The following is a 22,955-nucleotide window of genomic DNA, read 5'->3' as shown; positions in this document are numbered from 1 at the left end:
AGAAATAACTAACTAAGGAATTATTTTACTATTCTAACTTTCTAAGCTAAATTATTATTTCCGAACATAATACTTATTAAAATGTTGTGCCTAGTAGATTCACTTCGATTCGAAAGCACTTTGTAAAAGTTTATCTCAATAAAAAAAAATATCCTACCTATTCTATTCTACTCTTAATATCTCATTCTCAGGAAAGGCATTCTTATAATGTACCTAATCAGCGTGTCCTAAGATAAATTGCAAGTCACACCGCGAGCAAAAATGTGGCTCGCATAAGCTACGCTACGTACGAGCTTAGCTTAGCATATGCGAACTATGAGCCATCTTTTAAATAAATGTGAAGATTCAAAATGAAAGCTAATAAAATGACTTACGTACATAGATATGCTTACGTATAGTGACGAGCTGCTAATTGACTCCTGTCTTTTATATACGAAGCACCAATGCAATTATTCCAATTACAGATATGATCACTTAGATAATTCAAATGATTTTATCAACATGTTAAAAAAGATGTTATCATTAAATCTCAAAAAAAGAGATGGTTAGATTTTGAATTAGATTAGATTAAATTAGATCTAATTACAATTTATAACGATAAAATTTTACTTGTGTATCTAAAATAATGTCAAACGCACTCATAACGCATTCGAATTATTGTGTGCCTTCATTAAAAATTAAACAACTCAACACACATTTGCTACGCACGTTTTATCTGTGATATACTCGGTCGGATCTCTTAGCAAGTAGAAATATTTCTTTTAGGGATATTTCGAGAGTAAAATTCTTGACCCTACATCTGCCTGGTTTTTAGTTTAGATCCTTATTAAATTTTTTATTGTCACCAATTTTTTTTATAATAACTATGCTCTACGTCGTACCTAATGTCTAGCAAACTCACGTGCGAAAAACAATGTTCAATTCTTGTAACTTGCTATTAAGCTATAGATACATTGGTATATAAAAATCTAAATATTTATTTTCTAACATATCTATTAACTTTCCCGTATATCTCCGGGAAAGCTTCCTTGCAGTAAGGCAGCGTGTCCCTCAGTTTATCATAAAGCGTGTGGTCGAACATCTGTCGGAACTCCTCCCTAGTTGTGTAAGTATCCGCGTACAGCATTTGGAAGCCGTGCTTTTCTGTTACGAACTTCTCTATTCTTCGTGTTGAGGATTCCTGAAAATACAAACGAAAATTGAATAGGCAAGTACCTACAGTATAAATTTATAATCCATACTAATTTTATTAAGGCGAATGGTGTTGTCCGTTCGTCTGTTCATCCGTCTGTCCGTCCACTATCAAGACATCCGAAACAGACGTCGGCAACTTTTTATCCCGAAAAATCTAAGAGTTTCCATGGGTTTAAAAAACCCAAAATCCACGCTGACTAAGCCACGGGCATCATCTCACTAAACTTAAAAAAATTAAGTACTTTCATCGATTCCACTTCCAGGGACAACGGCAGGGGTAACATTTTCAATTCGGCAGCATTGTATTTCTCGGAAGGACCACGGGTAAAAAAATAACCGTGGTACCTTCTAGGGACCTCGGGAAGGACTACGGGTAGCAAACTATTCCACCCAAGATGCTGTATTGATCAAGCTAATTCTTTGACGAAAGTAGATCTTAGGAAGATCTCAGGTGGACTAAATCTATCGTTTTTACAAAGACATAATATTCTTACAGTTTCAAATCCTTTAGCTTTAGGAACACCATAAACGCCAATGTCTACAAACATCTGCCATTTTTTGGTCGTGTCAGAAATCTTGAGCTGGCCCGGATTGTTGAATACTTTGAAAGGACATAACCAAATGGGATACACCTGTAAATAAATGGAATACTCATAGAATGAATACGTCAAGAGCAAAGTTTTGCCCACAGACGTTTGCAAACCAACAAAGATTTGCCACATTTTTGGCGTAATACCTGACGCGAAAGTTAGAATATTGAATTAGTATCTTTGCCAGAACACAAAAGTGACGTTTAGGGGTTGGAGTTATGCTTACTCATATTTATTTTATATGTGTAGGTATTATTTGAGGTAATTAGAATTTGTACAAAAATCAATCAGCCTATTTCGTCCACTGCTGGACATAGGCCTTCCCGAGAGCGCGCCTCCACACACGATCCTCCGCCTTCCTCATCCACCCACTTCCCGCTATCCTTTTAAGGTCGTCAGTCCAGAGGGTCGGAGGTCGTCCCACACTGCGCTTGCTGATACGCGCTCTCCACTCCAGAACACGTCTGCCCCAGCGGATTAGTACAGAACTTTGCTAAAATTACATGTCATGGGTCCCTAGGGATATTGTATAGAACTAGTTCTTTAGGATCTAACATCGCAATTACCATCAGGTGACCTAGCTTGCACGTTTGCTCGCGGTTCAAACAAAAATACATCTCACGCACCTCGAACTCTTTATGGAAGGTCTGGATAGCTTCCTCCAAGGTTTCAATCGGCACCAACATGTCCTGTATGACGTGCGCCTTGTTGTACAGATTGGTGACAGCCTGAGGCTGTGTCAGCTTCAGCAGAGAGATCTCGGGCGGCATCAGCCAACCGAACAGGTAACGAAATACTGGATGGTTGCCGAAGGGAATTATATCCTGAAAAGTTTTAAATACTACATGTAATACAGATTCAATCTAACACAGAGTTGTAGACTGGTATGGTCAGCGTGCACAACAAATACATGGGACTTCAATGCAAATTGCCAAAAGGAAAAATTACCAAGAGAATAGGTCCGCTTTTAGCAACCATTCTCATATCGCACTCGATCAGAGGTACCTATCAATTTTTTTTATAATTTAAAAATCGATGTTGTCTAAGAGGAAAGTGCATGATCTTGGATGAGATACTTAGGACAGATTTTGATATCTAAAAACTGCACCTGATTGTTTAATTCATGACATCGCATCAGAACACATGGAAGTAAAAATAGTAACAGTTTTGCTAAAGCCTTCCACCAGCTATGCACGTGAAAAAATTGGTTTACCTGGAGTTCCCAAAAGAAGCTACGCGTGTGTCTGTGGTAGTAATGCCTCAGTGGTATATATTCAACACAAGTCTTCTTGGCTCCATTTTTATATCTGATGAGGTACTTCTCTACTTGTTTGAAAAACCACTCCGAATACCATTTGCCGATAGGATTGAACTAAAAATTCAAAGCTCATCTGTAAATGTTACATAACGATTGGCTAAAATTGCGAAACTAGGTAGGTATATCAACAATTTTTTTGCTGTAAGACATCGTTTTTTGCAATCGACTGTAAAGTATCATCATTCATAGTTATTTTAAGGTCTGAAATGTGTCATGTACCATGGTGCTATGGAATCAATTTATTACTTGAAACTAGCTGATCCAGGATTGCTCGTTTTGGAATTACTTAAAGTTTCCAGACCCAGCAGTTTGAGCTATATACATTGACTTATATATTACTTTAATAATGACTATTATACATACGTTGATATTATGTCAATTATGTAGTCAGATTCTCATTTAATTAATTTAAGACTCACCTTGCCATCATCTCCCTTTTCATCCACCATATCACCAGTCATCACAACCCCGCTGTCTTTAGTGAATAACAACGCTTCGACGAATTGATGTGGTTCTGCCTTTAGTGACTCCTCTCTGAACCGATTGCTTAGGTCTGGTAAACTTGTATAGGGGTGGTATTCCAAACGCACATACCTGAAAAATGCGTAGGTAAACACTTATGTTTATATCAGTCAAACCTAGGCTTGGTTCTGAATATATTTGGAGATATTCAGAGAAGATAGAGACAAATATCACCATTGTGAAATCGGTGACTTCATAAGACTGTATATTGTGAAATAGTTTCAAAGATATTAAAGAATTTAAAGTGTGTTAAATGATGTAAAGAGCTGATTGCTTATGAATTCCTTTTTCAAAATTTACTCAAAATACTCAAACTTACTTTTTCGCAGGCACGACTTTTATCAACACAGATGTCAGGAATCCTAATGTACCATAGGACCACGGTATCGCATAGAATAGACCAGGGTTGAGAATCTGCAAAATAATTACTATTGGAATTTAGCTTATGATATCGTTCCAGGATCTTAATTAGAGCCTCGTATCATTTCCACGATCCAATGTTGTGCCACTTCGGTCAATTCAAAATAATTGCTGTGGTCAAATATCAATCAGGACCGATTGATGTCACGCATAAAAACCAATTTGGGAGCATTAAACTGCGAACTCTAAGATGGAAATGTGGTATATTATATTATGCGATTTATAGTGGGGAGTGCTCTGAAGAGCTGTTTGACCTCATTCCACCCTCCTTGTTCTACAACCACACCGCACGCCATCGCAAGCAATAACCCTCACCACCTGGGTGCCTGGTGCACTTCAACCGCCCGTTGTGCTAGATCCTTTTTTCCACGCACATGCAAACTGTGGAAGCAACTCCCATCGGCGGTGTTCCCACTAGATTACAACGTGGGGTTATTCAAGGGGCGGATCAACAAATTCCTGAAAGGCCGGCAACGCTGCGGTGGTACCTTCGGTTCTGCAAATGTTCATGGGCGGCGTTAATCACTTAACACCAGGTGACCCGCCTGCTCGTTTGCTCGCTATTTTTATTAAAAAAAAGGCTTAAGGTAACTACCCTTCAAGTACTTCTAGGCAATATTACTATCTTATTATTTACCGGCGTCTCCAGTGAAATCATGGTGAAATGAACGCTAACTAAAAATTTACATAGACCTCCGAAGAATTATCCGACAAGCTTTTGGACCTTTTTATACCCTTCTGGGATACCCCCAGGCGGCAGGCAGATTATACGCATACCTCAGAAATTACTTCAGAGATATGGTTCATAATGTTTTTCTGCTCCACGATCATTGGTTCACTTCTCGCAAGATGTTTTAGGTAAAACCGATGGCTATCTTGGTGCGCATAATAATTATGAGGTAGGGTTATGCTTACGTCATTGCAAGTGACAATAGATCCGTCAGCCAGCAGGAGTTCATACTGCAGGCATATGTGCTGGAAGAGACCATGAATGTGCGAGGAGGTTTCCACGCCCGTGCCCATCACCAGCCCGCCCACCGTCAGCTGGTCCAGCTCGGGCACCACTGCTGGCGCCAAGCCGAAAGCTGCCAGGGTTCTGGATAGCTGGCCCATGGTGACTAATGGCTCGCAACGAACTGTCTGAAAGGAATTTTAGGCTAAATATTTTTTAAATACATATCAAAAATTTCGAAACCGGCAGGATTCGAACCTGCGTCTTCTGGGTTTGCACCCGACGCTATGACCGCTAAGCCACGGCTTTATCTACTGCCAGTGACAAAATTTGCTGCTGAAGCGACCGTTTATGCCATCTAAAAGCGACACTTCCAAATTTTATGCTGGTATGAATTTTAGGCTGTCGAAATGCTCCAGAATTTTTAAATAACTACCTACTTGAACCCAGGTTACTCACTGAATACTAAATTAAACGTAACGTATGACGAATGCCCGCAGCGAGACCTCTACCCCCAATTTAGAGTGTGAATGCGTTCATACAGCTCCTTATAGATAAATAAAACTTCTAAGAGTTGGATTGGAGTTGTACACTTTGCTAATGGCCCTTAAGTTTTAGCTTATTGTACAGCATAATTTTTACCAAATAGACTAAGCTAATAAACTTAATAATGGAAGAAGAGGCGTTAAACCCGATTTGCTCGTTTTCATCGCGTCATGCTACCGTTGCATCGTGTACCTGCCTACTTGAATATTACCGTGAATATAAAAACAATGTTAAATTACAGATACATGGGTATTACTAAGTATGTAGTATAGTATGTATTAATAACTATTTTGTTGGTACATATATCGAAATATAGTTTAGGTATAATTAAATAGATAAGATGCATATTTTGTAATTTTCCTGATATGAATAAATTAACTGCAGTGCATTCTGTTGGTATTTTAGTTGACAGGTGTTTATCATTAACTCAAGATTATAATCTCTAGATTATTATCTAACACAATAATAATAATAATTATAGTAGAAGCTGATTGACGCAACGAAAAATACGCCTGTTTATAAGTCTTTATTATGATGAAGCTCGGAGCTAAATTTTGTAAGCAGTGCAGTGCCAGATGAGCTTGGCGATCAATTTGACAGAGATTAAGCTGTTCCAATGATCTTCCATGCTTTCACGGCTGGTTCCACTAAATATGCCAGGAGCGTCCATATTTAGATCTCATTCTCACCTCATCCTATAACTAGTCTCGAGCCAGCACTGCGGGATTTGGCGTTGTTGGAACAACTGAAATGCAAGAAGTTCATGAATTCCGATATCGGTAACAGGTGTGTCAAGATTTCCTGGAGATCTAAATCTCGAGGCTTTCATGAGAGCGCTGGCTAGACGTTGCGTCATGAATGCTGACCTGAGAGGCCTGCTTAAGATTGGGCAAAGTGGTTGAGAAAATTTAGGAAGGCGGAACAACACTAAGTCGAAGAAGAATGAATTGTAACACCGTAAAATGTCACCGAATATTTTGGACTGAATCTCAATTCCCAACGGTTTCCTTCGTGCAGTAGGTAAATTAAAGGATGCCTTCATAATCACATGTGCGTGTTTTCGTTAACTCGGAGGCGTGGTGGCGGGCTCGCTAGCGATATTATCAAAGTGTTTTATAGATATAAATAATTATGATGAGCTGGGGAATAAAACGGTGTAATTCACTTTTAATTTTTGATCTTTCCTGATGTTTTGGACTGGTGAAATCGAGACCAAATGTTCATTATTTCGATCAAAGCCTTCGTGATCAAAACGGTAAGTACTTAAAATAAAGTTTCAACAGCTTTCGTTGAGCTTTTTTTTTCTTTCTGTAAAATATTATTTCGTGCAATTACACCGTTTTGTTCGCTGGTTTTTCTGAATTTTATAATGTACCTACTTATGTAAATATTAGGTATACCTATTCTATATGTGACCACGTACCACTAATACAATTCGTGTTGGAAAGTCTATATACGGCTTTATATCCATGTTAATATTATCATTGAATGTTGTCTATACTGAACTTGTTCTCTTTGGTTTCGCCCTCCAAACATGACGGACGCTCTCTGTATCTTTTTAATTAATATTTAATATAATTTGAGACTGGTCAATAAAAGTGTTTATTTCGAATAACCCGTGCATCCATCACAAGCTCAGTTCCACGCTCTGCTCATCAAATCAACAGGTTATGTGTACCAGAAAAAGAAGTGTAACCGAACGGAAGACATTTTGTTTTGAGCATTGAGATTGTATGCCGGGTCAATGGATTCGTCGGAGTCATGTACGGGTGATTTAACCCGCATGAACAACTTTGAAAAACTCGACGGTTCTTCGAATTTTCACACTTGGAAATTTTGTATTAAAAATGTTCTCATACTGGAAGGATTGTGGGACGCAGTTGAGGGACGAGACGATGACGCGGTGCGTCAAGCACGTGCTCTTGCACGAATATGTTTATCCATCAAAAAGGACTTATATCAATATGTAAGGAATGAGACTTCGGCTGCTGCAGCTTGGAAAAAACTTTCTGAAGTGTTTGAGGATCGAGGCCTATATAGACGTGTCCTATTGCTGAGGAAGTTGCATCGGATTGAGTTTGCTGATTTTAGTTCGATGAGTTTATATATACAAAATGTCACCACATTAGTTCAGCAGCTCCAAGACATTGGAAGGACTATTGAGGATGCTGAGGTGGCGGAGATACTTCTCAGCGGACTTCCGTCTGACTATGATACTCTTGTTTCAAGTTTATCAACAGTTACTGTCACAAATCAGATTTCCAGTGAACTCGTCAAGGCTCGACTACTTCAAGAATACTCAAGAAAAACTTCTGTTAATACCACTGCTTATATAAGCAACAAAAATGGAACTGTCTTTTGTGATTTCTGCCACAGTACTAAACACAGAAAATCCAGATGCTTTAAGCTAAAGCGTATGAAGAAGAATCCGAAAGCTGCTAGTGCCGCGACTAATAACCTAGTGTCTGCATTCATAGCTCAGTTACCATCACAGGACTTTTATTTGGACAGTGGTGCTAGTAATCATATGGTTAATAACCAATGTTATTTTAAAAAATTTATACCATGTAAACTTAGCGTCAAAGTAGCCAATAATACTGAAATTACTTGTGAAGGTCAAGGGCATATTGATTTAGAAGTTAAACAGCAGGTGAGTCCGTTATCATTGTCCAATGTAATGTATGTTCCCCAACTTTCTTGTAATCTAATTTCCGTATCAAAATTAGTTGAGAGTGGCCATGAAGTTATATTTGATAGGAGAGGCTGTCTAATTTATAACCATAAGAGCAAAACCACTGGTGTTGGCAACCTAATTGCATGTGCTGTACGTTGTAATGGTTTATATAAACTAAACGTTTGTGTTAATGTGAAAACTAACAATTTCTCGCCCATGGATCACTCCTTGTTCCTGGAAGGTAGCCAGGAATCACCGAGGGCCATAGTCGCAGCAGGTTCTCCAGCGGAGTTGTGGCACAGACGTCTAGGACACCTTAGTCTCCGAGGTATGAAATGTTTACGGGATGGTGCATGTGGTGTGATGTTTCAGGATGAAGACTTAAACAACTGTGTGGCATGTCTTGAAGGGAAGATGTCGGCCGCATCTTATCCGCAGGGACAGGCGACGCGTGCTAATCGACCACTGGAACTCATACATAGTGACGTCTGCGGCCCGATGCAGGAACCGAGCTGGGGTGGAGCGAGATACCTAGTGACCTTTACAGATGACTACACTAGGAAGACTTTTGGATATCTCATGAAGCACAAATCTGAGGTAATGTCACATTTTATCACTTTTAAAGCACATTCTGAGAAACAGTTAGGGTTGTCAATTAAAGTTCTAAGGTCCGATAGAGGTGGTGAATATTTTAATAAAAACTTCTCTGATTATCTGAAAAGGGAAGGTATTGTACATCAGAGTACTGTCCCTTACTGTCCGCAACAAAACGGGGTCAGCGAGCGCCTTAATCGTGTGCTGCTAGACAGAGTTAGATGTATGCTTAGTGAGTCAGGTCTCTGCAAGCGTTATTGGGGAGAGGCAGTTATGACTGCTATTTACTTAAAAAATAGGGCTCCCACAGTAGCTTTAGAGGGACGTTTACCTGAGGAGGTTTGGAGTGGATCTAAGGTAGATCTCAGTCACCTTCGGGTGTTTGGCTGTGTTGCATACTGTCTAAATCCATCACAGAAACGCCAGAAATTAGATGCTAAGGCAAAATTAGCTATTTTCGTTGGTTATAGTGAGAGTACAAAAGGCTATCGTTTATGCGAGCCATCTAGTCCTAATACTGTGATATTATCCCGTAGTGTAGCTTTTATAGAGAATAAGTTTTATTATGATAATGGACCGAAAATTTCTGATGATAATTATTATTATTCTATTTTAAATGACAATAATTTAATGAATAATAATGTTGAGGCAATTGAACGTCATGATACTATTGTGGAAATTAACAATGAAACTAACAATAATTTAACAAATGTTTCAGATGGAGTCCATGACGATGACCACCAGACATTAAGTGAGAGCGAGCCCATCTCAAGTGGCGAGTCTGCTGATGATGGACGTGATGAGCGTCTGACATCATCTAGCCAGGTGTCATGTGGAGGGGAAGCTGTGCAGCCGAGTAGTGAAGCTACAATTGGTTTGTCCGGTCGTCCTATTCGTGAAAGACGTCCACCACGAAGGTATGAAGACTATTCAATGCTAACTCAGCATACCTTATTAGAGGAACCACAGTCTTATGCGGATGCTATCGCTTCACCACATTGTAACAATTGGATTGATGCGATGCACACTGAGCATGACTCCCTGGTGTCAAATCAGGTATGGAAGTTGGTGAGTAGACCTACTAACGCGAATGTTGTCAAGTGTAAGTGGGTGTATAAACTAAAGCATGATGCTGATGGAAAGTTTGATAGATTTAAGGCGCGGCTTGTAGCCAGAGGTTTTACTCAAAAGCAGGGAATAGATTATAACGAAACTTTTTCTCCTGTAGTTCGCCATTCATCTATGAGAATTTTGTTTTCATTGGCTAATGAAATGGACTTAGAAATAGATCATCTTGATGTAGAAACTGCATTTTTGAATGGTAACTTAAATGAGGTTATATACATGGAACAACCTGAGGGTTTTCGTAGTAAGAATGATAATCGTGTCTGTCTTTTACAAAAGAGCATATATGGTTTAAAACAAGCTAGCAAGATGTGGAATGTAAAAGTAAACAGTGTACTTGTAGATAACGGTTTCAAACAGTCTCTATGTGAACCATGTATTTACACAAAAAGATCTCACAATGACTTTGTTATCATAGCTTTATATGTAGATGATTTCTATGTTTTTTATTCTAAGAACAGCTCAGTTAAGATTGAATTGCTGAATGTTTTAGAGAAAGAGTTTAATGTCAAGAACTTAGGTCCGTTGAAAAATTGCTTAGGCATGAGAGTCACTAGAGATAGGTCAAAGGGAACTTTGTGTTTAGATCAAACTGAGTATATTAAGAAACTGTTAAGGCGATTTAATATGCAAGATTGTAAACCTATTGCGACACCTATGGCTTTAAACTCAAAGTTGACTCTACCTAAAGATGAAAGTGCTTGTATACTTGATGAGACCTATAACTACAGGCAGCTGATAGGTAGTCTTATGTATTTATCTGTATGTACTAGACCTGATATCACTTTTGCATGTAGTCAGTTAAGCCAGTTTAACAACAGCTTTGATAGCTCCCACTGGATTGCGGCGAAGCGTATTCTTAGGTATTTAGCTGGTACAATTAACTACTCTTTATGTTATGTAAAAAAGTGTTAATTTGGATATAAGAGCATATACCGATGCCGACTGGGGTAATGACGAAAATGACAGAAAATCGTTTACTGGTTTCGTCATTAAGCTGGGTAATAATACTATTAACTGGGAATCACGTAAACAACGCTGTATTGCACTTTCGAGTACAGAAGCAGAATACCTAGCTATAGGTGATGTTTGTAAAGATGTTTGTTTTATAAAAACCTTGCTTTCAGAAATAGTACATAAGGAAGTTCCTTGCACTGTATTCAATGACAATCAAAGCGCACATAAGCTTTTAGAATGTAAGGAATTTTGTCATAAAAGAACGAAACATATTGATATCAGATATCATTTTGTTAAAGACTTAATTAAGAATGACTCTATTTCAGTAAAGTACCTTTCTACAGACAAGATGATAGCTGATGTATTGACTAAACCTCTGTGTGTACAGAAACATTGTAGCTTCATTGAGAATATGAGTTTGAAAATGACTGTCTCTACATAGTAGAATGTTGTTTTATATGCATATTTGACATACATTTTTTTCTTAATGTAGAAGTGACAACTACTACCTTTACATAGTAGAATATTGTTTTTGTATACATTTTTTTGGACTTACATTTATTTGTATCAATGATTATTTGTATAGTATTGGACATAATATGTAAGCCGTAAGGGGAAGTGTTGGAAAGTCTATATACGGCTTTATATCCATGTTAATATTATCATTGAATGTTGTCTATACTGAACTTGTTCTCTTTGGTTTCGCCCTCCAAACATGACGGACGCTCTCTGTATCTTTTTAATTAATATTTAATATAATTTGAGACTGGTCAATAAAAGTGTTTATTTCGAATAACCCGTGCATCCATCACAAGCTCAGTTCCACGCTCTGCTCATCAAATCAACAATTCGTACGGTTTTTGAATTGAAAATACACTAAGCAGTCACAAATGACATATTTATAATATTACCATATTCTCTTTATCGATCTCCAGCACATCGACCAAGTTGATGTGGATGTTAGTGAAGTTCTTCTTGTAGATGCCCTGGCGGAACGACATGGTCTGCCACGCGGGGCGGGCGGTGCACAGCTGGGTGCTGCGGTCGCCTGCCAACCATTCCTTTATCTGAAAATGATATCAAGGGAAGATCAGATCCGTAGGGAAATCAGAGTAACTGACACAGATATACGGGTTGCGATTTGCGACGCTGAAGTGGTAATGGGCAGGGCACATAGTTCGAAAAACCGATGGATGTTGGGGTCCCAAGGTGCTAAAGTGGCGACCTCACAACGGAAAGCGGTTAGTTGGTAGACCCCCACTAGATGGATAAATGACATCAAACGAATCGTAGGGAGAGGGAGGGGAATAAGATCGTGGTATGTGGAAGTCCCTACAAGAGACCTATGATATCACGCAATGGACGTCTGTCGGTTGATAATGATAATGATATCAAGTGCAGTGATAAACTCAATCTCTATCTCAAATCTATGATAATCTCAATCTCAAAGTGAAATCTCAATATTTATCACGGCAGGTCGAAATGCAAGAAAATGCTATGGGCCTATGGTGAAACATTAAAGCGAGGCTAGATTTACGCCGAGAACACCCGTTCTAGTTCTCGTTTCTCGACCACCTTCTGTCTCGGACACAAAAGCCGCTTCTACAGTTAACCAGACTTCGAGGCCGCCCCGAACCGAAAATAAGCGAGAATAAGCAAGAATCCCATACATTAACGTTTTTGTCTTCTTGGGTGTTTTGTGTATGGGGCCCTAATTGGAGAGCAGTTGGTGATTTACAAGGAAAAATCAGCAAATTTTGCGGGTATCAACCATCGTCCAGGCTCTACTTGATCATGTGATAATCACAACTTTCATGCCCGTTAGCATGAAAGTTGTGATTATCACATTACGAAAATCTTGAGATAGATACATATTATCTCAACGTTGCATTTGGCTGAGTTTATGGTTAGGTATGCATGTCTGATAATGTTCCAAAACGTGTGTGGCCAATCCACACTTGGCCAGTGTGACCAAACCCTTCTCATTCTGAGAAGAGACCCGCACCAATCATATCAATCTTCTGTCCCCTCATAAAAACGGAACATACCTGTCTCTGGATTTCTTGAACTTTCCTCTCATGGGCCTTGGGAGCGCTGTTCAGCCGGAACACGACATAGTTCCTGAGGGTTGACCAGATCTTCCAGACGAAGGAGAGCGGCATGAGCGTGGTGATCACCACCAGCCACCGGTACTCTATCAGGATGTACTCCACGAGAGATTCTGGCTGAGCCGCGTCCATGGTGAATATGGAAATCTGATAAATAATCAATAAAGCTTATTTATATTATTGCAGCGTATAAATACATACAGAGTTATTGGTTTATTTTATTTTACTTCATTTGGAAAACCTCTCTTCTTAAAATTAAATAACTTAAAGCTAATTTAACAGGTTTTCATTGATAGGTAGGTAAGTACTTACAGAATTAGTAAGTAAACAAGAATATTTGATAAAACACAGTCAGAAGTAAACATGAAGCAAACTATAACTAGATATATTTACGTTTCGCTAGCAAATAATTAAATTTCGGCGTACCTCACACCATCCATATTGCCATAAAATCAGTCTATGCTAGATTCGTCATAAATATTTTATTAATATTGTTACATACTTTACCTATATCTAGTTTTTTTAGTCTTACGCCGGTCCATTTTTACTAAGATTTGGTGGTCTTGAAAATTTGAAAAAATGGTAGGATATATGAAAAATGATAGTGAACTCTTGGTAAGACCTAGTGGCAACAAAGAAAATCAGTTCATCGCGCTTGTTGCCACATTGCAGACTGATCATCAAACTTTTCGCTAAGATCTGATGGTAAGGCCTAAGATATGATGGTGTTAGTAAGGCCCTCTTAGTGGAAACAGAGTAAATCAGTCGATTGCGCTTCTTGCCACATTGCAGATCGGTCACCAAACTTGGGTTAAATCTATACCGAGTACCTAAACACTTTGTCGTTGACCTCGAAGACCCAACTCCGAAATCCTGATGCTGTAACGAATTGTATTCCTAAATCCTGGTGATCCCTCGGGATTTTTAAATTATCATCCGTTAAAATGTTTTACGTGGTACAGAAACAAGTTGCATACCAGGGATGGGCTATTACGGAGTGGCTACTTTTATCCTGGGAAATAAAAAGTTCCCACGGGATTTTTATAAATCTAAATCCACGAGGGCGAAGCTGCGGGCATCAGCTAGTCTGATAAATAAAACTATCATTCTGCGGGTTGCGGATTGTGGATGGCAAATGGCAACCGCCAATTTAAACTTGCAAATAACAAGAATGGAATTTTCCAAAAATTTTAAAATTCAAATTCAAATAAAAAACCGATCTTCGAATATGCTTACGGCGAACGTTTTGAATTATTTATATGTATAAATCTTAAGAGATACCTAGGTACTGCCTAGAGTATATTTTGTTTGCAATGAAAACAGGAGTTTTCGAGATACGTAGATACCTACGTAGTTATAGAATCTAATCTAGCCTAGACAGTCCATGACCATAACCATACTTTGTTTCTAATATTGGACCTGATAGTACTTATATGCATATTGCAATCATATGTGTAGGTTCATGATACTCGTATGCACCCTAAGTATACGTATATAACCCTAAGTATAAGTATTCTGAGTCTAAAGGTGCCCACGCACTTGAACTGCACTGCAGCGGAACTGCGCGTCGCGTCAGCGCCCCGCACGATATTCTCTCCAGCCATTCGTTCTGTGTTCAAGTCGTCCAGTTCAAGTGCGTAGGCACCTTTAAGGGTAAAGTGCTTGATAAAAGGTGACGAGACGCGACGAGACGGTCTGTAGTTGCAACTATAATATAGCTACGCAACTGGATTTTATTGCTTTTTGATTTATCTAAATTATAGGTACAAGATTCTGAGCTACATAAAATCTGTGTGGTCGAGATCTTGAAACTAAGATTTATGTTTCTGTTTGACCTGTTTTTTATTGGGCTCAATAAGGAATGTACAAATTGCAAATTATTCACTCCTTTTTAGGTAGGCAGCTACTTACTAAGCTACACACTAGTTACACTGATTGCCACAATTACCTAAGTAGGTAGAATAAGTACTCTGTTACTTTCCTCCAGTTTCGAAATAAAATTCATCAGATTTTCACTAAAACAAGAATGTACTTGACAGAATCTAGGTACACTGTACAACCTTTGTAAAGAGAAAAGAATAGTTAAAATCGGTTAAGATTTGACGGAGTTATGCAGTAACTTCGACAAAAATAATCACTCCCCATCCCATTATTTCTCAGGATACAACCTATCACACTAATATTATAAAGGCGAAAGTTTGTATGTGTGTGTGTGTGTGTGTGTGTGTGTGTGTGCGTGTGTGTGTGTGTATGTTTGTTACTCCTTCACGCAAAAACTACTGAACGGATTTGGCTGAAATTTAGAATGGAGATAGATAATATCCTGGATTAGCACATAGGCTACTTTTTATCCCGGAAAATCAACGAGTTCCCACGGGATTTCGAAAAACCTAAATCCACGCGGACGAAGTCGCGGGCATCGGCTAGTTCAATATATAACTTGGAGTAACTATTAGCTATAAGTATATAAGCTGCGTTCAAATCCCTTCAGTATAGTTTCAGTATAAATATAATATAAATCAGTATAGTTTCAGCGTGAAGCGTGCGCAGGCAGACAGACAAAAAAATTAAAATTTCTGGTTTGGGCTCTAAATAGGTAAGTATTTCGACCGAAAGCTTCCTCCGACTAAAATTATCAAGAAAATATATTTAATGTACCTTACTCAATGGTCTAATTACAGTTTAATATAAGAATGTAGGTACTATACCTACTTATAGATTATTTCTAAGGTAAGTGCAGTTACTTTTGGCGCAAAAATACCTATCTACTACTTACGGCGAATAGTTAAGCCTGCCTATTAAGTAGTTAGTACTATTAGATAGGCAAACAACGATAACGGTAACGGTGAAGGAAAACATCGTGAAGAAACTGCATGACCGAGAGCCTCAAATAATGTTCTCAAACTGTGTGAAATCTGCCAATCTGCAATGGGCCAGCGTGGTAGACTACGGCCTACACCTTTTTCATTGTGACCCGTGCCCACTAATGGGCTGGCGATGGGTTGATCTTAATAAAGATAATTATACGATAGCTAGGTATTTACGTATTCTGTGCTTGAAAGCAGGACAGAAACGATAGAACGATAGCACGACCGATAGAACTTATACCTAGTTGTTAACTTTTGTTTTGAATCAAAGGACGTTATAGGGCGGGCGGTTCTTGGCCTAGGTTAAGGGAAAAATATTTTTATTTTCATTTACAGCTGTTATCTCTAAATTCTAAGATAAGTTCAATGTACTTTTTCTTTATTCACAATTTTTTTTTAATAAAGGTTAATTGCAAAGCTTGAATGTAGTTATTTTAGCACGCATACAGGGAGCTCGCTTACCTATAAGCTGTTGACGTCCTGGTCCGTCGGCCGCCGGCCAACAACTGCTGCTTAGCAATTTTATCGAGCTCGACTCCACGGCCACTTATCAATTCGTTATGATAATTCGAATATGAACAAAGGTTTCGTGCCTTTGGAATTGATTTTTATCGGCTATACTACTTCTTACCCCTTTTTTTAGAAAAAAATTTGAAAATCATTTTAAATTGAAAATGTGTTGCAATAAAACTTAAAGCCTTATCTCATTACTGTGCCTACAAGTCATGCTCGGCTGGAACGGTGCCAAGAATATCAGCTGCATTTCCGCGCTGGACAGCCAGTCTGGTTGGTCCTTTGCGCAAAAAATGAGCTAGCCTTTCTGTAACTAGATGAAGCCACTAAAATAGCGGTGAAAATATGAGCCTCCATTTCCAAGATATTATTATACCAACCTACCTTACATATGAGATTTAATGTGAAAGTGTCCGTTGCATTTCAAGTCTTAATATACCGATTTTGATGAAATTAGGCACTATAGATATGGCTGCAGCCTGCAACCTGGTCTTGATATCCCGGAATATCAAAGAGAACAACCATGGCATTTTTAACAAGTGTACCTAAATTAAAAATTTATAACACCCCCGACAAGTGACGGTTACAGTAACTAGAAAAGAGCTGATAACTTTCAAACGGCTGAACCGATTTTCTTGGATTATAGCTAAGAACACTCTCGATCCAGCTACTTTTCAGACAAAAAAAAACTAAATTAAAATCGGTTCATTAATTTAGGAGCTCCGATGCCACAGATAGATACACAGATACACACGTCAAACTTATAACACCCCTCTTTTGGGTCGGGGGTTGAAAACGTATATTCATGCGACTGAATTCGCGGGCATGAACTAGTAACATAGGTTAGGTTAGATTAATGGCTGCCTGAATTTCAGTCTTATCTGAAAGTTCGAAAATCAAAGCGTAGGGAAATAAACAACGCGGCAGCAGCTTTACAGCTGCAGCGCTTCGCCATGTATTTAAAATCTTATAAGAACTTTTGTTTTGCCGGAAAACTATTTAACTGCACTATCTTTCCATGCGTGTCTGTTACCTGCCCGGCAAAACAGTTTGAAAGATTAGCCCACACAAACCGACAGATAAAATCAAAATATAAATCAGACACTTAAATTTTTATTAATTACATAATTCGCCAATACAGATGATAGGTATAGATAACTAGCCGAAGCCCGCGACTTCGCCCGCGTGGATTAAGGTTTTTTGAAATCCCGTGGGAACTCCTCGATTTTCCGGGATATAAAGGCGAAAGTTTGTATGTGTGTGTGTGTGTATGTTTACTCTTTCACGCAATAACTACTGAATGGATTTAGCTGAAATTTGGAATGGAGATAGATAATATCCTGGATTAGCACATAGGCTACTTCTTATCCCGGAAAATCAACGAGTTCCCACGGGATTTAAAAAACCGAAATCCACGCGGGCGAAGCCGCGGGCATCTTCTAGTATTGTAATATTATCTCCTCCTTGCTGGATAAAGGATAGAACCTACTCGTACCCTCTTAGGGCTTAGATTTCTCTTTTCTAAGGAAAAGAGTTTAGGTTCACGGTTATAATCAGTAGGTAGGTAACTACTTGTGTAAATAACAATAAAAAAGCCGACCAAGTGCGAGTTAGACTCGCGCACCGAGGGTTCCGTACTCGGGTATTTTTCTCGACATTTTGCACGATAAATCAAAAACTATTATGCTTAAAAATACATGTACATACAAATCTGTTTAAGAAAGTACAGGTATTAAGCTCTTTCATTATGATACTCCACTTGTTATAGTTTTCTTACTTTGAAAATACTAATTATGTATTCATGAACACATTTTTTTTTGTGATGTAACTAACAACAAATTCACGATTTTCGGATTTTTTTCTTGGCTTGTGGTACAAGACCTACCTACCTGTCAAATTTCATGATTTGAAGTCAACGGGAAGTACCTACCCTATAGGTTTTTTTGGCAGACACGACAGGCGGACAGAGAACGAAGTGATCCTTTTCCCTTTTAAAGTACGGAACCCTAAAAAGCTTTCTTTGTTTTATTTTTCGTTTAACATAGACATCATAGATTTTATAATCATAGACAAAATTATTTTAAGCACTGATATCCTCATCCTCACTGGTATAGCATCTATGAAGCATGCTAAACTCAAAGGGAAAAAAGAAAAACTAAGCAGGTAGATAAGTAACATTTTATTCTCAAAATCTTATTTTTAACCCCTGTAGTACATTAACTATTACCTAATGTATACCTAACCGTACCTACAAGGTTGTAGCTACCCAATTACACATCTAATTATAAAAAAAATAGCAGAGGGATATCCATAACCGATAAGTTCTGCGTTTTACATAGAAAGCATTTAATTATTAAAATAATATACCTATCCTACCTAACTGTTTGTTTATTGTTATACAAAATCATTCGAATTTTTTAAAGTTTACTTATAAGTGTAGGTATAAAAATAGAAACAGGCTAAACTGATGAACTAGGTACCGAAATTAGTAATTTTACAATTTGGATTTAGCATTAGACTCATGTGAAACAGGTATGACGGTGTCCCGACGGGAGACCGGTTTTCTAGGGGCCGTTATAGAAAGAATCCCATCCGACGACAGTCTGGATTCCACCGACTCCGGTCGACAACCCTCCGGCAAAGCGTACCTCCTCACAAAATGCCGAGAAATATACCCATCCTCATCCTTTTTCTCCTCATGTTTCCCCTCCACTATAATAAACCCATCCACAGTTTTCACAGTAATCTCTTCCGGCGAGAAATCTTTCGCTTGCAAACATATCCGGTATTTATCCTTTTCTTTTTTTATTATTGTTTCGTTCCTCCAAGGAAAATTTTCCAGCCAATCGATAGAACGTAAAACAACTTCGTCTCCGAACAGGGGTTTTGTGGTTGGCCACAACGACGTCATTTTTGTTTGTATTTTACACTTAGTTGCTAGAGGCCTAGGTTAGGTAGGCAAGTAATAATTAACAGCACTACGTGATTAGAAAAAATAAAGTTCGTAATAGTTAGTAGCAATATGTGAATAAGACAATATTAAATTCGTTCCGTGCAATTTCCGTGTTTCGATTTTATGGTCAGAACTTAGAAATCTATTCGTCTAGAAAGTTCTCGCAATGTAAATAAACAAACTACAGACCACACTCAACATACACTCAGCTGATAAAATTGATATGAAACTGAATGAATCATGAAGCGGAATGAATGAATTTTACTGACCAGCTGCTAGTTCTAGCTGTTTACAAATGGTAACCATATTATAACCAATAGTGTGCCTTCGGCCTTAATCAAACCAGAGATAATGTAGACTGTTATCAACGTGATCAACTAGAGCTCACGTAAACCTTACTTGGGTAGTTCGTCTGTGGTAATTTTTTTTTTATTGTTAGTTTTTTTAAATTATTAATTTATATTTTATAAAATAGTAGGTATTCAAGTTATTAATTTGGTAGGTACAATTCCTATCTACATGGGTATAATAAAGTGTTTTGGTCAAATGTATATAAATTGCAGTAGGTCATCATGCAGGAAGCCATCTGTGCCTCAGAACTATATACTATCTGTGCAAACTTGTAAAACAGCCAATAGACCACGACTTCCGCGCGAAGATTGTTAGCCCCGTGGAACGAGTATTTCTCGGGATCAAGAGCATATAGATCACTCATAGTCCTCTCTATCTATCTGCCTGTAAAAATCTATTAGATATTTAAAGTCATCGAACATCGATCACTTAGCGGTTTCGGAGATAAGCTCGGCAAACAGACAGACAAAAATTAAAAAGTGTAAATTATCGAATTCGAAGCCTACGTATGCAGACAAGAACGCATTTATTATACCTAGTCCGCACAGAACACCAACCAATAAAAGATACTGTCTTGTAGTACCTACAGAGTAGGTAGCTGTGTGCATAAGATAAACGTTGACCTCGTCGTCTGCTACTGTACAATATTAGTTTTAAGTACCTATACTTAACTAAGTACAACGAGATAACTTTGAAATGATTGAAACTGAGAGAGTAGCAGTGGTTACTGGAGCTAATAAAGGTCTCGGTTTTGCCATAGTCAAAGGCTTATGTGAAAAATTCCAAGGGACAGTGTATTTGACATCTCGAGACGAAAAACGGGGCAAGGCAGCTTGTGAAGAACTACAGAAATTAGGTTACAATCCTGAATACTACCAGCTTGATGTAACTGATGATAGCAGCATCTCAGTATTCTGTTCTTATTTTCGTTCACAAAACAAAAAGATAGACTTGTTGATAAACAATGCAGGTATATTATTCCTAAAAGATTCAAAGGAACCGAAGACCTATCAAGCTGAACAAACTTTACACGTAAACTTTTTAGCTTTAGTTAATTTTACTGAAGCGATTCTACCTTTGATAAATAACAACGGGACTATTCTCAATATAACGAGTTCTTCAGGACATCTATCGAGAATACCTTCAGAGGAATTGAGAAAAAAAATCAGTGATCCTAATTTGAATTTGGAAGAATTGAGGGTATTCATGAAAAGTTACATAGAGGCGGTAAAATTGAATAGAGAAGTCGATGACGGTTGGGGGGATTCCCCGTACGTGGTGTCGAAAGTTGGAGTGAATGCATACACCTTCATATTAAATCGAAGATTAGCTGATAAGGGTTAGTATGTATAAAATAAGTAAAAAGTATTGGATAAGAGGAACGACTAAACTACTCAGTTGGTTCATGGTCTGAGTTTCTAAGGTTGAAATCTATAGAGCGCACTTTGACTTTGCTTAGACTTAAGTTTCAGGTAAAATGAGATAGATTTATGCCAGCAGCATAACGCGGTCTCCTTTTATTAGTGTCTTAGTCTGAGCAAAGTCGAAGTGTGCTCTAGAGATCTCAGCCTAACTCTAGCCCCTCATGCCGCGAAATAATTATTGTGTGGATGATGTCGCAGTTCAAGTTCGCACTCTGGGACGTCCAGCATCCAGTTTGTAGAATATCGACCAAGGGATTGTCGCGGTACCCTCGTATATATATTACATTGCTTTGCGAGTGAAGAGCGGGCGTCTTGAATTATAATTCGATATAATTTTCGAATCCCGGCAGATTGATTTAGTTACAATGTTCAAAAAGCCATCTCTGAGTTATCTTTTTTTAGGGTTCCGTAGCCAAATGGCAAAAAACGGAATCCTTATGGATTCGTCATGTCTGTTTGTCCGTCCGTATGTCACAGCCACTTTTTTCCGAAACTATAAGAAATTTACTGTTGAAACTTGGTAAATATAGATGTATTCTGTGAACCGCATTAACATTTTAACATCTCCCAGGCGTTAGCTATACCTATCACTAAGGGAGTAATTCTAACTCCCGGCTTATGGCATTTCGCTGCGATATACTTTACTGCATCACAAATGACAGGTTACAGAAAAGAAAACTTAAAATTATATAAGTATGGCCAGCGTTACGTAACTTGAGTAATATTTTCCAGGTGTTCTCGTAAACTGCTTCCATCCCGGTTACGTGATGTCCGACATGACTCGCGGCGCTGGCTCCGTGACTCCTGAGCAGGCTGCTCGAGTGGCTCTCAAGGTCGCTCTGCAGCCGGCGGGCGGAGGGCTGTATGTCTGGCATAATGGTGCAGCTGTACCATGGGATGGACCGGATCCGAGAGGATATATCGATGGAAAGAGTGGTTAAATGCTGGTCAACTTTGGTCAGATGTTATGTCGGGCTGAGATCTATAGCACACTTCACGACAGTTAACTTTAAAAAAAAACGCCGAGGCTTTACTTTACAGGTATCAACTAAAAATGACAAATACTACATATGCTGCGAGAGAATGAGAAAGAATACATTATACAGCGTTTCCTATTATTTCATACTTTAGTTACCTCTTGTCTCATTTGTTGAAATTGAAAACTTTTTAACAATATATGATAATAAACTGGCTGATGCCCGCGACTTCGTCCGCGTGGATTTAAATTTTCAAAAATCCCGTGGGAACTCCATGATTTTCCGGAATAAAAAGTTGCCTATGTCACTCGCCAGGTCTTCAATTAAATCCGACCTCCTCCGTCCTTGAAGACTTTCCCGGCGCAGTGGTAAGCGCTCTGGGCTTATTAGTGAGAAGTCCCGGGTTCGATTTCCAGAGTTTGGTATAATTTCTAAATCACAGATCTGGTCTAGTGGGAAGCTTCGGCCGTGGCTAGTTACCACCCTACCGACAAAGGCGTGCCATTAAGCGCTTTAGCATTCCGGTATGATGCCCTGTAGAAACCAAAGGGGTATGGGTTTAATAAAAACTGCCATCCCTTCCAGGTTAGCCCGCTTCCATCTTAGGCTGCATCATCACTTATTAACAGGTGAGATTGCAGTCAAGGGCTGACTTGTACCTGAGTAAGAAAAATAGATCCATGGAAAGGTCACTCCATTGCTTCGTTGCGAAGGACTAACCAACAAACACTTTCGCATATTTATAATATGGGTAGTGTTAGACTTCATTCTCTACTTCGCCTCATTCTCTCGAAGTTTAGTTTTCTGAAAGTTTTATTTCTACCTCGTGTGAACTGCACACATGTTGTTTTGTATGTTTTTATTAAAGTG

General features: G+C 38.6%; 3 protein-coding genes across 3 annotated transcripts in view; 1 reads left to right on the top strand and 2 right to left on the bottom strand.

Moving 5' to 3' along the window:
- The window catches only part of LOC123877349, a 40,666-nt gene extending 24,253 nt beyond the window's left edge, over positions 1-16,413 (bottom strand). Inside the window, exons 1-10 of the mRNA XM_045924016.1 lie at positions 16,330-16,413; positions 12,941-13,147; positions 11,804-11,959; positions 4,960-5,184; positions 3,944-4,038; positions 3,522-3,696; positions 2,998-3,156; positions 2,411-2,608; positions 1,689-1,826; positions 1,033-1,180 (exon numbers count right to left, since the gene is read on the bottom strand). Coding sequence (XP_045779972.1) covers positions 1,033-1,180; positions 1,689-1,826; positions 2,411-2,608; positions 2,998-3,156; positions 3,522-3,696; positions 3,944-4,038; positions 4,960-5,184; positions 11,804-11,959; positions 12,941-13,132 — 1,486 coding nt within the window. The 5' untranslated portion in view covers positions 13,133-13,147; positions 16,330-16,413. The remainder of the gene's footprint in view (positions 1-1,032; positions 1,181-1,688; positions 1,827-2,410; positions 2,609-2,997; positions 3,157-3,521; positions 3,697-3,943; positions 4,039-4,959; positions 5,185-11,803; positions 11,960-12,940; positions 13,148-16,329) is intronic.
- A 2,131-nt stretch (positions 16,414-18,544) lies between these two features.
- On the bottom strand, positions 18,545-19,549 carry LOC123877347 (protein lethal(2)essential for life-like). The gene has a single exon (XM_045924012.1). The coding sequence runs from the start codon at positions 19,289-19,291 to the stop codon at positions 18,875-18,877; it is 417 nt and encodes a 138-aa protein (XP_045779968.1). The 5' UTR covers positions 19,292-19,549; the 3' UTR covers positions 18,545-18,874.
- Positions 19,550-19,757: 208 nt separating this feature from the next.
- On the top strand, positions 19,758-22,266 carry LOC123877342 (carbonyl reductase [NADPH] 3-like). Its single transcript, XM_045924003.1, has 2 exons — positions 19,758-21,023; positions 21,841-22,266. The coding sequence occupies exons 1-2, from the start codon at positions 20,381-20,383 to the stop codon at positions 22,047-22,049; spliced, it is 852 nt and encodes a 283-aa protein (XP_045779959.1). The 5' UTR covers positions 19,758-20,380; the 3' UTR covers positions 22,050-22,266.
- Positions 22,267-22,955: the final 689 nt, after the last annotated feature.

The sequence above is a fragment of the Maniola jurtina genome, chromosome 23 (genome assembly GCF_905333055.1).
Source record: "Maniola jurtina chromosome 23, ilManJurt1.1, whole genome shotgun sequence".
Lineage (NCBI taxonomy): Eukaryota > Metazoa > Arthropoda > Insecta > Lepidoptera > Nymphalidae > Maniola > Maniola jurtina.
The sequence above is the reverse complement of the archived record's forward strand: the minus strand, read 5'-3'. Positions and strand labels throughout refer to the sequence as shown.